Here is an 18,347-nt window from a genome sequence, read left to right on the forward strand (position 1 = left end):
TGGATCGTGACTGACGGCTCTGTCAAAAGCAGAGGAATAGGAGCCACTCTCTACATCCTCAGGAACGGCAAACTCCTGTTGGCCGGCTTCTTCAATGCCAAATTACGGAAGCATCAAGTATTATGGCTACCCTTCGAGATATAGACCTTAGGCATTGGAGCTGCCATAAAACATTTTTCTCCCTACATCATCCAACACCCGGGTACTACTCAGGTTCTGACTGACAGCAGACCGTGTGTCCAGGCTTATGAAAAGCTGCAGCGGGGCGAGTTCTCTGCAAATTCGAGAGTAACTTCCTTCCTATCGATCGTCAGTCGTTATGCTATACACGTTCGCCATATCGCAGGAATCGCCAATTTCCCATCCGACCTTGCCAGCAGGAATCCCATCGAATGTCTCGACTATTTTCAAGTTTATTGCGGAAATGGAAGATTCTGTCGTCCGCGATGATTCTATGATGTTCTTGAACAGACAATCCATATGCCATTTAACAGCCGCGCCGCATGGCTCGCAACACAACATGAGTGTCCAGATTTACGACGCGTTCACTCTCAACTCATTCAAGGTACTCGTCCTTTTAAGAAGGCCACCAAGATCCCCGTTGTCAAGCGCTATCTCAGGGACGTTGTTATAGCTTCCGAGAGCCTGCTCGTCGGTAGATACTCTCAACCGCTCCAACCTACACGCGAACGTATCGTTGTTCCACGCACGGCCCTTGATGGGTTATTGACAGCCTTGCATATCCAATTCAGCCATCCATCAAAGTATCAGACTAAGCGCCTTTTTAATAGGTACTTCTTTGCCCTCGACGTTGACAAGGCCAATGCATCCGTGTCTTCTGCCTGCCATTTCTGCCAGTCTGTGAAGTCTTTTCCAAAGCACTGTCAGCCTCGTTGATGCACCCACCTCAATCGGAGTGACATTTGCTGCTCACGTGATGCGTCGTTACCGTCAATACATCTTAGTTTTGAGATAGATTGTTTCATCATAAACATTAGCCTCATTGATCCCTAGCGAGATGCATGAGGATCTTCGAAATACTCTCCTGATTATTTCCCCGGAGCTACGCTCATTATGTGACGGTGGCATTACCATTCGTGTTGATCAAGCTCCTGGCTTCCGTGCCCTCCACAAAGACAAAATCCTTCTCTCCCATGGCGTACACCTTGTGATTGGGAGAGTGAAGAACACCAATACGAACCCAGTCGCGGAGCGTGCAATAGAGGAACTCTGGTTGATGATTCTTCACCTATCCTCCGCAGAGGGAGGCACTGTATCGGCAGTCACTTTAGCGACTTAGTCTTTCTCATTTGAGATCAGAACAAAACCAAAGTACGCGAAAAATATCTTATCGTTCACATTGACAGTGATCATACGTGCCATCTACGGAAGTTTACTAGTTCGCAGTACCGTAGTAAGGTGTACACCGTACCCATGTCGCAGTGTTACCCAGTACTACCAACACTTCTCGTGCAGTCGCATCAGGGACCCATCAGAGGTCAAGCATCAGACGAAACTTCAGACATTTGATCACCTGTCGTGTCTTCCTCAAACGCCCCCTATATTTACTTCCCATCAGCCTCTACACCTGCAACCGGACTTGCCAATACCTCTTGTGTTGGCAAGGCCTTCCGCGCCTGCACAGCCTCCTGTACCTGATGCTATCGTCTCCATTTCCGATACGTCTGATTTGATGACTTCTGTTCCGCAGTGTGCCAGAGTCTCCACATCGTCGATCGACTCGCTCTTGTATAACTCCTCGTTGGCAGAACCAGGATTGGGACGTCAGCTCATGAAACCGTTGTGTGAACTATGACCTTTTTCAGTACTATTATCATTTACTGACCTACTTTGTGTGTTGCTAGGATGAGGTGCTATATAGATTCCTCAAATGAATTACCCTGACTTGCTTCAAGGGGTTACATTTTAGCTTGTGTTTTGAGGATGTGTTCCTGTTAAAGTGCGGGGTCTGTCGTCTGTCTGTCAACTTTATTCTTGGATTGTCAGCTACATCCTAAAGTTTATTCAAATAAACAAAAACATTTAAACAACTTCTTGGTTTAGTATGGAGTTGAAAATTATTACATCCAAGCATGATGTATGTTTGTTACAATTCTGTGGAAAGTAAACGACAACGTTCCATGATTATACCTTATCTAATCAAATTTAAGAAAAAAAACCTCCTGTAAAGTGTAAGCATATAGCTAATTTCATTGACTGGGCAAAATAACAAATGCATGTTTTTTCAGTAATATAAAACAATCAAAAATAACAACATCACAATAATATTTCAGTCTTAATAGTAATATCATATGATCGCCTAACAGGGGATTAAATTCCACGTGTACGCGAGTGTAGGCCAACATAGTCTGCAGAGTCCCTTATGAACAACATCGTTTCATCGTTCTCGAATCATGTTTAACTGCTTATTACATTCACTCTCAACCACAATAGCATATTTTACTCCCCAGGCTCCATCAAAGCTATTCATCCCTTAACTGTTCGATATTCTTCGGCAATTGTCCAAGATAAAGCCAAAAGTGCAACAGCAAATAGTCCATATGTTTATTTGTACACTTCACTCTTATATGGACGGTTTGGTCGAGTGGTTAACACTCCGGCCTTGCACGCAGGCGGCCGGGGTTCGATCCCCGATGTCGTCGTACGCATGGATATTCAGAGAAAGTGTTTTCCTCCTGCCCACACAACTCCAACAACCCAGGTGGAGTATAAATTGGTCTGGGGTGAATGTTGCGGTATCTGTGCTGTAGCATTCAAGTGAGGTGGCACTATAAATGATACCGTTAGAAGCACGGCCCCATTACAAACAGAACACATTACATCCCCAGCACAAACGCAGACATACACACATACTGAGATATTAGCCAGGTGGCATAGGACTAGTAGCTAGCGTCTAATAAGGCAGTTTCTGCGAATTCCTCAAAAATTGTATTGATTAATGTATATACTAATTATATAAATTGTATATCTATGTACTGTAAATGGCTTTAAAGTGGCTTATGTAAGCTAGATAGGGCGCTATATCAAATGTTGTATATTATGTATTATTATTGTATCAGGTTTTTTTTTAATCAGTTGCTAGCCGGTAGCTTGTTAATACACTTACACCATCCTGTTTAACACATCAATTTGTGGTGGTGTTAATGTAGCGGAACAAACCCAAATTCATTTTACATATTGATATTCCAGTATCGGAGAAATCAAGTAACAGGCGAAAATCGAGCTCAAAATCTGGTTCTTGGGAACAGGCAGCGATGGTGCCACNAACTGTTACAGAAAGTGTATTTTACACATCTCATCCACTACAGGGCAGATTGGTATATATAACTGTTATAGAAAGTGTATTGTACACATCTCATCCACTACAGGGCAGATTGGTATATATAACTGTAACAGAGAGTATAATTACACATCTCATCCACTACAGGGCAGATCGGTATATATAATTGTTACAGAAAGTGTATTTTACCCATCTCATCCACTACAGGGCAGATTGGTATATATAACTGTTACAGAAAGTGTATTTTACACATCTCATCCACTACAGGGCAGCTTGGTATATATACTGTTACAGAAAGTGTATTTTACACATCTAATCCACTACAGGGCAGATTGGTATATATAACTGTTACAGAAAGTGTATTTTACACATCTCATCCACTACAGGGCAGATTGGTATATATAACTGTTACAGAAAGTTTATTTTACGCATCTCATCCACTACAGGGCAGATTGGTATATATTACTGTTACAGAGAGTATATCTACACATCTCATCCACTACAGGACAGATCGGTATATAACTTTAACAGAAAGTGTATTTTATACATCTCATCCACTACAGGGCAGAGGTATGAATCCAACAAGTGATTCCATAATGTTCATTACATAAAACGATAACACAGCGTGACTAAGTGTGTATATATACTTAATGAAGATAGTTTATTGTTTAAATCATACATAGTAATTTTCTTCATCACACATTTATTAATTCAGTGACTGTCACAAATATATGCACAATATACATTTATAAGAAATTGCTAAAGAAAACAGTAAACAGTTACGGACCGATTATCACGCAAGCCACAGACATGTATACATTAACAAACTCTTCTAATTACTAGAAACTATGTACTATATATTTTATATTATATATTAACACTCAAACAAGCTAAAGTCACTCATATTACTTGATAACAATCAACTACGTCCAAGTTCAAAATAGNATATAGGATTGAAGATTTGTAAAATACACAAATTTATTTAGGGAATGTGAAAATAGATTTGATATACAGCACAGATTTATTTAGGGAACGTGTTAGAAGTTTTATATTAGATTTGATATACAGGATATATTTATTTAGGGAACCTATGCGTAGATGTAGTATTATATTTGTTATAAAGCACAGATTTATTTAGGGAACTTGTAAGTAATTTTAGTATAAGTTTTGTTATAAAGCACAGATTTATTAAGGTAACGAGTAAGTAGATTAAGTATTAGATTTGTTATAAAACATAGATTTATTTAGGGAACGTGTTAGTAGATTAAGTATTAGATTTGTTATAAAGCATAGATTTATTTAGGGAACGTGTTAGTAGATTTAGTATTAGATTTGTTATATAGCACAGATTTATTAAGGGAACGTGTTAGTAGATTTAGTATTAGATTTGTTATAAAGCATAGATTTATTTAGTGAACGTGTTAGTAGATTAAGTATTAGATTTGTTATAAAGCATAGATTTATTTAGGGAACGTGTTAGTAGATTTAGTATTAGATTTGTTATATAGCACAGATTTATTAAGGGAACGTGTTAGTAGATTTAGTATTAGATTTGTTATAAAGCATAGATTTATTTAGTGAACGTGTTAGTAGATTAAGTATTAGATTTGTTATAAAGCATAGATTTATTTAGGGAACGTGTTAGTAGATTTAGTATTAGATTTGTTATATAGCACAGATTTATTAAGGGAACGTGTTAGTAGATTTAGTATTGGATTTGTTATAAAGCACAGATTTATTTAGGGAACGTGTTAGTAGATTTGGTATTCGATTTGTTATAAAGCATAGATTTATTTCCGGAACTTATAAGTGGATTTAGTATTCGATTTGTTATAAATCATAGATTTATTTAGGGAACGTGTTAGTAGATTTAGTATTCGATTTGTGATATAGCACAGATTTATTTAGGGAACCTATAAGTAGATTTAGTATTAGATTTTTTATAAAGCATAGATTTTTTTCCGGAACCTATAAGTAGATTTAGTATTCGATTTGTTATATAGCACAGATTTATTTAGGGAACCTATAAGTAGATTTAGAATTAGATTTTTTATAAAGCATAGATTTATTTACGGAACTTATAAATGGATTTAGTATTCGATTTGTTATAAATCATAGATTTATTTAGGGAACCTATACGTAGATTTAGTATTAGATTTTTTATAAAGCATAGATTTATTTAGGGAACCTATACGTAGATTTAGTATTAGATTTGTTATAAAGCATAGATTTATTTCCGGAACTTATAAGTGGATTTAGTTTTCGATTTGTTATAAATCATAGATTTATTTAGGGAACCTATACGTAGATTTAGTATTAGATTTGTTATAAAGCATAGATTTATTTCCGGAACTTATAAGTGGATTTAGTATTCGATTTGTTATAAAGCACAGAAATATTTAGGGAACGTGTTAGTAGATTTAGTATTGGATTTGTTATAAAGCACAGATTTGAGATAAGTTTGTGATAGGCCTGTAACAGAAAAAAGAATAATACTTTGATGAGAAAAGTAGTAGATTGAAATGAAATGGTAAACCGAATGGAGTATGCAATTTGAAACTGAAGAGATTAGGAAATGATATTCATGTACAAATGACATTGTTTTAGTGGTGTAGTGCAAGTCAGGGAAATAATTACCCAGACCATATACTAAGTATTATCTAATTAAAATAAGTTATCAAAGGTGGTGATTCTTCCTGACCTTCTATTACACCTGTCAGTATCTATATATCACCTTATATATAAATGCATTCGCTCAGTCTCTAAACTGCTTAGAAGTGACATTTTAAATGACATGAATACTAAATGTGTGACAGGCATACTTAATAATTTTAAATTATGTTAATTTTGGTATTCTTAGTTCTTCAATTGAAATGGTTATGTACCCTTTTTATTTGTTCACTTTTTCCACTCTTGTAACACATGATGTCGCATTTACATTACATAAACAGTAGATAGGGAAATTTTCCCTAAGGGGAATCAAATACCTCATTTTCAAAAGTCCGAGTCCCTATAAAACATAAAGCTAGTGTTTTAGCTAGAAATGGATAGTGGCTATTCAAAATAGTGCTGCCATTTGGTTTGGGCTAAATCAAACATAAGTTTAACAAAACATTAATAGTTTTTGTCTTATATAACATGGAGCCAATCCCTGTGCGGCACGTATGGTACATATCACAGGAGAGTTATACTGAAAGTCCAAGGTTTACAGAGTAACGAGTCTGTCAGACACTTAACCAACTTAGCCAATCACAATGTTTTGAAAAATATTTATAATACTTACAATGCACTTTAAACAATATACATTCATAGCATGACTATATCATATGAATTATTATCAGGCAAATACAAATATATGTGTGTTTCCTGTTTCGGCTTTAAAGACAATAGGGCAAGTAGGTAGAACAAACATTTTTTTTTTCATTTTATTTTGTTTCTGGTGAGGAAAATCTCCAGTGAATGTTATGTTATTATTGTTTTAATTATGTATGAAAGGCACCAAATATATAATTTGATTCCTGTAAAATAAATGCACAAATTCATTCACAGTTTTTGTGTTGAGCAGACCCAAACGACAAATTCAAGTAGATTATTATTTGACCCACCTAATTGTTTATGGAAAAACCAACGTAATTTACAGTAGTGCTACCACTACTGTTACATATCTAAATTATCTCTACAGCTGGACATTAGTTTTTAGTAGTCCAAACTCCACTGATGAACTTATGTTCTCTTTTGTATTACTGATACTTTCTGTTCTCAATTTCCACTGCCTCCAGTTCAAATTAATTGAACAACAAAATAAATATATTTAAATTTACACTATAATTACAACACAAGTATCTTAATCTGTCATAAATTATACAAGTCTTCACTACTGTGAGCTCAATCTCCCACTTCGGACTTAATTATCTCTAACTATAAGCTGTAAAACTGCACAGATCTACAAACTACAGCTTCCTAATTCTCACTTAAACTCTAGCTTTCTAACTCTTCTCTATATCTCGCCACCTTTCAACTGGATTACCCTAACTCAACCTCCTTCCTCAAGACTCTTTAACTAACTCAGTTCCCCAATCCAACTCTCTTCTCCGACTTCGACTCCCAGGCTGAACTACCTTACTATCTGTCCCTTAGCAAAATCGTGCTACAATAAAAATGTTGATTCATTACAGTTGTTAATGCTGCTTAAATCCTGTTACAAACTGACTATAAATCCTGCTAAATTTGATTCTGGTAGTGGTCAGCATATCAGCTGGAGGCACAAACACTGCCATCACAGACTCCACTACCTCCATCTAGACTACAGACAGTCACACTAATTTACAGATCCCAACCTATATCATAACCCCAATTATCTACGGCTACTTAGCTACTATCTTCAAATAAAACTCTGACACAGATCACGCTTATAAAATGCATAACAAATTATATGTACACTTTGAACAATTAAACTGCTAATAAATGCATTATAGTGACTGTGCAAAACCAAAAAATGTATTAGGGTCGGCATGAAAAGTAGGGTCGGTCCGGAAACGGGAAACACAGTTAGATTTTTATTTGGCTTTATGATAATTATCGCTGAACACCAATGCTATATATTCATTTTCAATGTCTACATATTAATATACAAAGTTTGCATACGATTGAATTAATCAATAGTACACAACAAATTATTTTAATTACAAGGGCACTGCCACGTTTAACAGTTTGTCATCATCTGCACTTGAGCTCTGCCTTATTGATATTGATATGCACATGTATTTGCTAACCAAATCTCATAGCAATCTGATCATTTCAAAAACGACTGCATGGAAGCTATTTTTGAATGGACAGGCATATAAATGAAAGCAGAAAACATTCCAAAATGAAAAAAATGAGACATTTCTACATCATACATTACATACAGACTAAAAGTATAAATTGGGGTATACTATAATGTCACAACTGTACAGTTCGGTATAAGTGTCACTATTAGGCTGGCTAATGCCTAATACAACTGTACCCGTATACAATTTACCTCCTTCCCTACTGTATGATGTCCATGATAATCGGGGTCTCAAGAACAAGATTTGGCTGACAGTGCCGGCTTTTTCATTGCCAACTTAATTGACCTTTGCTAGCTACAACTCTCAGTGGCAGAACAAATTCTTGCAGCCTCCTCCCAGGAAATGTTTCGGATGTCCATTACAATCCTTGTTATTATTTCTTTCATGATAACATGTTTGACATACTGCTCTCCGTAACTGAAAGCAACATGGAATGTATTAGCAAGAGTAAAGTTCAGTATAAAACATCACTTCAATTGTATTTGGTGAATAATAGAAATCCTCCTGACTTTCATGATAACTAAAATGTTCGACTTCATACGTGACTAACTTCATGTCAACAGCAACAAACTTAAACAAAGATGAACATGAATTTTTCTTTGAAGGATAAACATTCAAACAAATTTGGAATCGCCTTGTTCACAGATAGATTCAGACAAATGAGATTAATGAGATTAACAAATGTTAATTGGAAAACTTGACGGACTGAGGGATGACGGATAGGTAAATAAAAACAATATTCCCCGTTTCGGTAAAAAAGGGTTTATAAGTGATACACTGTGTTTGTTTTGATAATTGACTAAACAACTATATATCTTATATACATAACGTCTCTTAATGTTTTTTTTTACATACATTGATGATTCTTTGAATCTCGCCAAGAGTTCTTTTCCTGCACCACGGACTGTAGTCCAATTTGTGAATATGCTAATTAAAAAATAAAATGGAATTAAACAGATTTTTAATTGTAACCGTTTTAATATCTGGTTCTCGAAATTTACACTAACATTAAAAAGGACATGGAATTCTTTCCCAATTTCCAGAAAAAGGGCATAAAAATGATAAGAAAACTACAAAGTACAGTTGAATCCAATTAAGGTTAAAAATCCTCAAATTAAAATTTCTGTTAGAAAGAGGACAGTTGTTGACATTTTTTTAAGACAACCATCCATAATTTGAAACTTGATATCATTAGTAGTATTAGTTATTTGAATTTTCATTTTTCCTTTGATATACATTTTGTAAAATATGAAGACTTTATATATTACCAAAAAATGCTTATACTTCCATAGCCTTAGACTTTTTCCTTATACGTACACACTATTCTACTAGACTTAACACAACTTTAATGCAGTAGCTAGACTATCAAGATGGTGATCAGTTTCATACATGAAATTCATTGTTCACTTACTCTTTTCTGACATTTTTTAAAAATGTTTTCGTTATCCAGACTTCTAGAGCCACATATGTCTGCAATGAGAAATATTAGGCAATTACAGTACGCTGCAAAATATCACGTAGTATGCATTCACGCCTTGACATTACGTTAAAGTCTGATAATGGATCTTCCTCTTTTATAACGGAAAATGAATTAGCATATAATGTAGAGGTCCTTTCAAGTTGTTATTTTTATGCTATATTTTCTGCAAATCAGATAGTGCTTTATATATACTTTAATATTTACCTGTGATTTGAACTCTGTTAGTCCATAGCCACAAGTGGGTTTGAAGATACCTTTCACAAAGTTGTCATGATATGGACTGGAAAATAATACAATGAAAAATATTTTAATGCATCGAATAAAAATCAAAGCGCTGAGAGCGCTGATAGACGATGAAATATGATTTTATGTAATGCATTACCATTCTGATCTACCAGTGACTTCCCTTTATGATTTTATACGGTACAGTCACAAGGCATTGTTTGTCAGATACAATATCTTGTTAACATTATAGACTTGAATACATGCTTCACTGCAAATTGACAGATAATGTCTTTCCAAATCTGACCGACTATCGCATAAGAAATAACAAGCAAAACAAAAAACAAAAAATTGTTTTAAGCAATGTCAGAAAAATATAAAAGTGGTCAATGTTAATCCAGTTGATTTTTTTTTTTTTGTAGAATTGTTGTTTTGTGCTTGTGTTTTCCATTGTTTATACAATTAAGTTGTTTTGTGTGTTAAAAATTAAAAAAAAAATCAAACAAGATATGAATTTCCAAACAGTTAAACATGAGTATTAGAGTTTATCCAAGTTGCTTCAGACTAGTTTGAAAAAGAAGCAATCAACAAATAGGATAGCAGACTGATGTAAAAAGGTACTATTTGTCGAAATGATTGTGACCAACTCCGAGATAATTACCTCATTACTTTTCCAGCTGCAAGCAAAGGAATTGTTGAGTAGAGTTTTCCAATCTGCAATAATGATAATATTTATATTGATTTCTTAATCATTTTGGTCAATAGTTTTGAAATATATAGTGGATTGCAACGATTTACTTTTCACCACAAAAGTAGTTTGTATAAAATCAAACAGAAGTTTTTATGAAAGGACTTAAAAGAGTCATTTCATTCTTTTAACTTACTGTTTCTTCAATTTCCCCCATGCTTATTTTTCCGAATCCTCCTTCCTTTTCCTCATCATCACTAATATCTTCGACATCATCATCCATATCCTGCAAAAAAAACAAAAAAAAAGTACTAAATACAGGGCTTATTGTTGTTTTGCCACAGTTTAACATATTCGTATCCTGTTGCGCCACCAAGACATTGTTTCAAATTGCATTTATTATCATTTGATAATTGAAATTAATCATTTAATTCTTAACATAAAGCATGCACATTTTTTGTGCAAAACAAAAATAGTAAAGTGTCGTCTTATATAGGTAAAGCAAATGTCTACAACGTTTCATTAAAATGCTTTCGGTACAATACGAATGTAGGTTATATAACTCAATATTGTAAGTAATGGAAAAGGATTTCAACCAAAAATTTCAGCTTTTGGCTTTGCGACCTAGTAGAAAATGATGGACAATGCACGACATCATATGCATGTAGTTCAAAATTACATTAAAAATCAGAATTTGGTTAAAAATTATTTTAAAATCAAAATAATCTTCCAACCTACACTTGTATATATTTTTAAATGTTTGCGTAACATAGCAGGTTAAAAATAAGATAAGACAAATTGAAACAAAACAAATTGTACTAAACAATCTCACCTCTGGCCAAATTAATGGTGGCACTTTTTCCAGTGGCAAAACGGGAATCTCCATATTCCTCTCCCATTTCTCAATGTCATTCTGTTGGAGAGTTTAAACAATATAATAATTTATTTGTAAGCATAATAAAGAAAATAATAATTCACACTTCCAAATGACTGTACAATTAGCTTTTGAATTTCATTGTAAATGATGAATTTGCCACTTACTTGTTCCATCTCCTTCATGACAGCATCCATTTCTTGAGCCGTTTTTCCTATGTAACAACCCTCTCCTTGGTTTACACTGAATAATGTTCGGGAAGCAGACACAATATGAGTACATATAACTGTTTTTACTTGGATAATGATATTTTGAAGACTGTATAAGCAACGCAAATAGACTTTAAACGGTTTTTAGATACACATGAAGCATTGATTTCTTTCGTCTAGATAACAGCGGTACATATTATTAAAAGATAATTTGTTTTATCTAGCATTACCTTTTCACCTTTCCCTGATTTGTAAATGTTGTCCACTGAAACAAGAAATATCGGTTTTGTTGATTCCAAAGTGACATAAGATTTAGATAGAAAATATGTGGCAAAGAACACGAACCTTATAAGCATGATGTGCATATCAATTATGACTATTCTAAAATAGATATTAATAGACATGTTCATAGTGACCAGGAGATGCCTGGTGCCTACGCTTTGCAATAAAAATAAAGTTTATATCTAGTGTCATCAACTGTTGCATTTATTTGCCTTCATATTGGAAAGTCGATTGTTAGATTGCAGATACATATGATAAAAGTGCATAAAGCCAACGGAAGGTTTTATATAAACCTACAAAGAAATAAGCTAATTGTATGTTAATGTGTAATTATTTCTTGGGTACAATGTCATCAATATTCTCAATGTGATACTACATTATGATCTCTGTACTCACGCTTGATCTTTTTCACTGCGTCATACACAAAAGAACTTCTCTTCCTTTTCTGAAATGAGTTGGTGGAGTGATAAATGCACCTTCAATAAGATATACAAACACACGTATTAAAGGTGTCGCATCGTTTTAAGACCGACTGGTCCCTTTGTCAAGCTATGACAAAGCTCGACAAAGGGACCAGTTGGTCTTGAAACGTTGCGACACGTTTAATACGTAAAGTGTTTGTGCAGAAAGTAAAACTTTGAAAAATGTACCTGCTGTATACAAATATTTCTTACAACAAAAAAATGACATTGTATACAGTTTCAGTGAAGAGAACTCAAGAGGCACATTACCTTATGCCAACTACAACCAGCTAGTGAGAAATTCTATAGCTAAACCATACACAATCAATTTACTATATAGAAAGGAGAATTTTCCGACTAAAATAACATGGATGTACAATATATAAGTAAAATGAAGATGGAAGTAGTGCACAAAACACATTTAGTTAAATTTCATAAATATATTCATTTGGTACTGAATTTGAAGTCATCAAGTGAAAACTGGTCCACAAACCCTTATGGTACATGCTTTATTCAATTCATTTTTTTAATAACGTCTGTACAGTACAGACAACACGCTAATTTATGTAATTTTTGGGATGGAAGGGGATGCTGCGTTTCTCAGGACAACAATGAATGCAAATATAGGATGCTTAGACTGGTATGTATTTAAACATAGCCCTCTTTTATTCATAAATGATTGCACTGTTACGGTGGCTATAAATACGGTAAGTGAAAAATTTACCTGTTGGGGATTCAGTCGAAGTTGGTAGGTGTTTCTTTTCTTAGGTTGATCTGTGTTCTGTCAACATATCAGATGGAATAGATAATGGGGTATGTTGGACTAAAATATATTGTTATAGGGAATTATATTCCACTAAGTCTACATGCTGAGACGTTGAAATATGGTTGGAAACATAAGTTGAAACTCTCTAATCACAGAGGCAAAATAAGTCAGCACATTATTTTCAAATTAAAAAAGTTTTATATCTTTGCGATGGAAATTGTTAAACTAAAAACCATTTGACAGAAATCCAACAGAACCACAAGCCGTCAGACTGTATGACGTGTTATGAGATAGGCCAATATTTTGTTCACAGCATAACATATGTCCTTTTTAAATGGTTGGCATAGCTAGCCCACAGAGACACACTTTTGGTACACTGAACTCTCCAGTATTTAACATGTTTCTCACACCAAATTTGGGTACTTACTCCAGGTGAAACAGTAAAGGAGATTTACCGCAGAAGAAAAGGTCAAAAGCCTATGTCACTATGACCTACTTTTGATACGCTGCACGGTAAGAATTCTAGGTAGACTGAATTTGGCGAAATAGCATAAGATATGCTCTGGGCAATCTTTTGGGAAGAAATGATGGTAGAACCTGAACGTATGAAATCCATACAAAAGGATGGATTAAGTAAAGGCAGGGGACTAACAAACAAAGTGAGGAATAATTTTATTACTGTATAATATTTTGTCACAAATTGTTTATATGATAGAAAGCACATGCTCTTACAGACATAATTAATAATATTACCTCTGTTTCATAATCTTTCAGACAAAATTTGCACAGGTATGGATTTGTCTGAATATCTATGATGTTATTGTGCTCTGGAATATCAAGGCATGATTTGTGGAACCACTTTGGACATGAGTCGCATTGTATCTGTAATGATAAAACAGTATTTTTATGACCACAAATCTTGTTAATTATTCATGAGGGTCTTGAATTGCTTTGTATCATGGCTTATCATAGTAAAATCTGCAGCTATCTCTCATCAAAAATAAAGATAAAAGTAACCACATTTTGCTCCTGACTAACACAACTTAACAATAGGAAAATGCCGTCCATGCTATAAAGGCTTTTAACAACAATTGCTTATGTGACATAACGATAAAATAATAGTAATGTTGTCGACCACCATCTCTTGTTGGCTGTAGTCTGTTCCTTCACTTGCATGCACCGTTGCTGGTTGTCGAAGGAGAAGTTGAAATCAAAGTTAAACTGAAAGCAAATGATGACCAAAGACCAAAGAAAGGAAACTAATTTAAGTAAATCTATTGAACTCATTAAAAATGCTTGATATGATTGCAAAACGTATTCTAGACCAATTAATCATAACGTGCTATCGGGCATTATTTAGTTTCGCTGGAATACCTTTCGTAATCATATTCACAATTATCATCATTTTTAAATAGTTCAATGGTTCTTCATGAGTAACATCATTTACAATGTACATGCATGTTCAAATACGAATACTTATTGACTAAATAAAAGAGTTAACAAAATAACTTTAATTGTCCCTTTCTGACTCATAGGATACACATTTACAAAAGATATTTGCCTCACCCAGATAGTTTCTGCTGTCTCTGTAAAGCAACACTCCCTGCAATAGCTTTCAAGTGGCTCTGTAAATTCAAAAAAAAATTCTTGTATAAATTAATCGATAAAACAGTTAAAGTGGCATGAAGGTATCGCACATTAGCCCCCAAGTGAAATAAAAAATTAAAGCGGAGTTCGAACAGTCTTGCAACAGTTAAAATTTTGAAGACATTTATTTGTCTCTATCGCATCTATGGCTTACAAATTTAAGTATATGATCGTGCGCACTATTCATCATCGAGAAGATTGGTACCTTAAGCGCGTTTTCTTTGATAATCCAGATGTCAAGCAGTATGTAAACAGGATTATTAAAAAAAAAAAATAGTTCTTTATCTTCTCTTTGATATCTGTGTCATTACAATACTTACTCTAAGTTAGGCATACAAATATAGTTTTCCTCACCAGATATTTCCAATAATTGCTTTGCTATGCCAAGTCTTATTTCTACCAACTCGTTCCGTGCTGAACGGAAGTTCAATGACTGGGCCCAGACAAAATGTTCAGCAAACTGTAGGATACAATTTAATATCACTATCACAAAATGAGTAAATATTGAGTGTAATTTCTTATGCAGCTAAATATATGCATGTTTAAAGTATATACATTAACTCGAGCCAGTTTATAACAAAATATAAATAATGAGATCTGCTCAACATATATAGCATCGAGTCTTTTCCCTGTGTTGTTTATGCAGCATGTGTGCATGCTCCAGTAATTCCTTATTATGCATATTTTCATTGTTATGTTACACTCGATAAAGATATCAAGTTTTAAAACAGTCTTTTAAAATCGCAGGAGGAGACACATTTAAAATTTTCAATTAGAATAAAAAATGGGCACGTACTTTGTTCAAGCTATTTGTATAAGCATATGAGTGACATAAAACGACATGGCTTACATGTAGATGCAAGGGAATCATACGGCATAGCCCCAAGTTTCTAATCTATAAAAGTCAAGACCTCCATTGGACTACTTCACTTTGTTTATAAACAATATCAACACATAACTTGCCTTTAATACATAGACCCCACAAGACACAGAGTCATACTGCTTGATATGACATTTTCTCTCTATCTTCCACTGTGCAGACATTGGAGGACTATCTAATCCGGTGTTGTACCTCTGTAGGAGGAATCTCCTGTAATACACATAAACAAATATACATATGTAGAACTATACATGCAAAAGTTAGACATTTTATTAATTTTAAACCCAAATGCCAATATTTAGTAACATATGACATCCAAAATATGAAAGAATATCAAGGCAAGAAAGTTAATGCCTTAACTAATCAATAAACAAATTGTTAGTAACTTACACTAAATTGTTTAATGTGAGTTCAAGTATGCCTAGGTGACCTGCATGTTCTCATGTCTAAGGAAGTCAGGTTACACGTTTCTTCCGAAATTTAATAAGCAGTTGCTGCATTTCACTAAAACAACATAGGCATGATAAGTATCACAACTATATGTAATTTATACATGAACAGTAACTAGTAGCCAATTAATAGGACACCAAATGCAAGTCTTTGGAAGAGGAACTTTTTTTTTTAGAAAAGTGACATAGAAAGACATTGCACAGTTTAAAAATTTTGATATGATTATCAAAATTGATGAAATATAAGTGATCTGTTCTTTAGCTTGTTATATTTACTTACCTCCAATGCATGAGAAATTTATCCATTCTGGGCTTTGATTCTCCAAGTGGGTTGACATAAAAAATTATTTTTTCTTTGGGGTAAACTGCACATAATGTCCAATGGTCATTGTTTTCATTGACTGCCCCTATTATTATATCATAATCTGATAAGGTGACCTGAAATACAAGCACAAATATTAATTTATGGGACTACAACAATCGGTACTACCGGTTCAGGAATGTCACCATTCAATAGCTGTTTTGAATACATGTACAAAACCAATTTTCACATGTATACACGAAATAGTATAAAAACAGAGCAGCTTGTTTGTGCCAAGTTATAAGTTCAGCACATGTCATTCACGTGCACCACCATTAATGACTTTGACTTTTCAGAGGACCAAATTTGTTAAGATGCATTAATTTAACACATTTAAGGTCATGATAAAGCAGTGAAGATTAAAAGCAATATTATTGTTGTTTTTTCATTAAGTATGAAATTTAGGATCTGTGTAATAATAAATACAAACCTGTCTAAGACCGCCATGAACTGACGATGCATCTTCAAATATTGACTTTGCTATAGCCGTCTCCATATGAAACACCTTCTTGTGCTTATATAAAATAATTAACAAATCATCAGATAGTATTGTAGTTAAAGTACATTTCTCCTCCTTTTGTGTCTACATGAACCGGGTTTGTACAATTACTGAAATCTTACATGATACACGAATTAGCTTTCCAAAATACCAACACTGCTTCCAATACATTGATTAGTCGAAGTTTAAGTGAAGCTTGGGCTGGGTGGTTATGCGATGTAGAAGCGCTCATTGTTTTGCTACGAATTACTAAAAGTGTGCAATAACTCATTGAATGCTACATACATGTATACGTGCAGTGGTGGATACCTGTCAAAAGCTTCAGCCGAGACTTATAATATTCAATGCTGACTTTGCCAAACTCATTCAAAATCTCACCTGGCAGGAAATTACCTAATTGTACCAGCAGCTTTGCATGAGCCTTTTAATCTCTGAATAAATCAAATCCGGAATATGACAAATATTCTTTTCGCCTAACACCACCTACATCACAGCAAGCACATGCTTTCGACATAGCGGTCGGATATGACAGTGAGTCAGTAAAAGTGATCAAATTCACCACTTTGTGGCTCTAAAAAGGGGGAAAACACAGAACATCATTTGTCTGAATTACAAAATTAACAACAAAAAGGCAATATCCATTGATCAACTGGAATAAATATAATTTAAACGGTTAAGTTGGAACATCAATTTGTAACTCTGAGTGATAACATCTGTGTAACACTGTTACAAATAACATCATTAGCACAGCAATTCTTAAAAAGTGCTCAAAAAGTATTATTCATTTATCTACTATGTTTAACTTAAAAATGAAGTCCACTACCTTTCAAGCGTGATGTTTTATCTTCAGTTATGTCCGCTGTAGTTTCATCTGTATCAATAACATCTATTTCGCCGTTTTGTGGCTCTAAAATGTAAAAACACAGAACATCATTTGTCCTTAAACTTAAATTTTCAATGCCAATAAAGCATAAGCTGTAAAATGGGATAACCATTTTTGGGAAAGGTATACTTCAGGATAAATGTGGACACAAATAACGAGGAAATAAGAGTTAAAAAGTATTTCTACTAAACATGCAATGATAGCAAGAATATGCTGAATGAATGTATTACATTGCTACTTTTGAAATGTACCTTTCTTTTCTTTCTCTTTACAAGAATCTTCAAAAACAGGATCACCTGAAGATATGAAACGCCAATAAAAACACAATCAAATGATATGATTTGTATGATCATATGTCATGATGACAAAGAATTGATTTGTGAACTCATTTGAAGTATCATTGACATGATTATGTATGTATATAGCTAGGGGGAAAAGTACTCAGTAGAGAAAGGACAATGATTTTTATCTCAACAAGTTTGCAATATAGATGAGATTACATGTGGATCATTTGGT

At 34.1% G+C, this 18,347-nt stretch overlaps 1 protein-coding gene across 1 annotated transcript; it reads right to left on the reverse strand.

The window, feature by feature from the left end:
- Window positions 1–8,069: 8,069 nt before the first annotated feature.
- On the reverse strand, window positions 8,070–16,945 carry LOC110458631. Its single transcript, XM_021510417.1, has 16 exons — window positions 16,880–16,945; window positions 16,369–16,526; window positions 15,723–15,849; window positions 15,114–15,219; window positions 14,679–14,737; window positions 13,866–13,994; window positions 13,071–13,127; window positions 12,282–12,330; window positions 11,834–11,868; window positions 11,353–11,433; window positions 10,717–10,806; window positions 10,494–10,546; window positions 9,815–9,890; window positions 9,542–9,600; window positions 8,986–9,057; window positions 8,070–8,547 (listed from the first exon to the last, which is right to left on the reverse strand). Exons 1-16 carry the CDS (start codon window positions 16,943–16,945, stop codon window positions 8,421–8,423), a joined length of 1,344 nt encoding a protein of 447 aa, XP_021366092.1. The 3' UTR covers window positions 8,070–8,420.
- Between the last annotated feature and the right edge of the window lie 1,402 nt (window positions 16,946–18,347).

This window comes from Mizuhopecten yessoensis, unplaced genomic scaffold (assembly GCF_002113885.1).
Source record: "Mizuhopecten yessoensis strain PY_sf001 unplaced genomic scaffold, ASM211388v2 scaffold9683, whole genome shotgun sequence".
Classification (NCBI taxonomy): domain Eukaryota; kingdom Metazoa; phylum Mollusca; class Bivalvia; order Pectinida; family Pectinidae; genus Mizuhopecten; species Mizuhopecten yessoensis.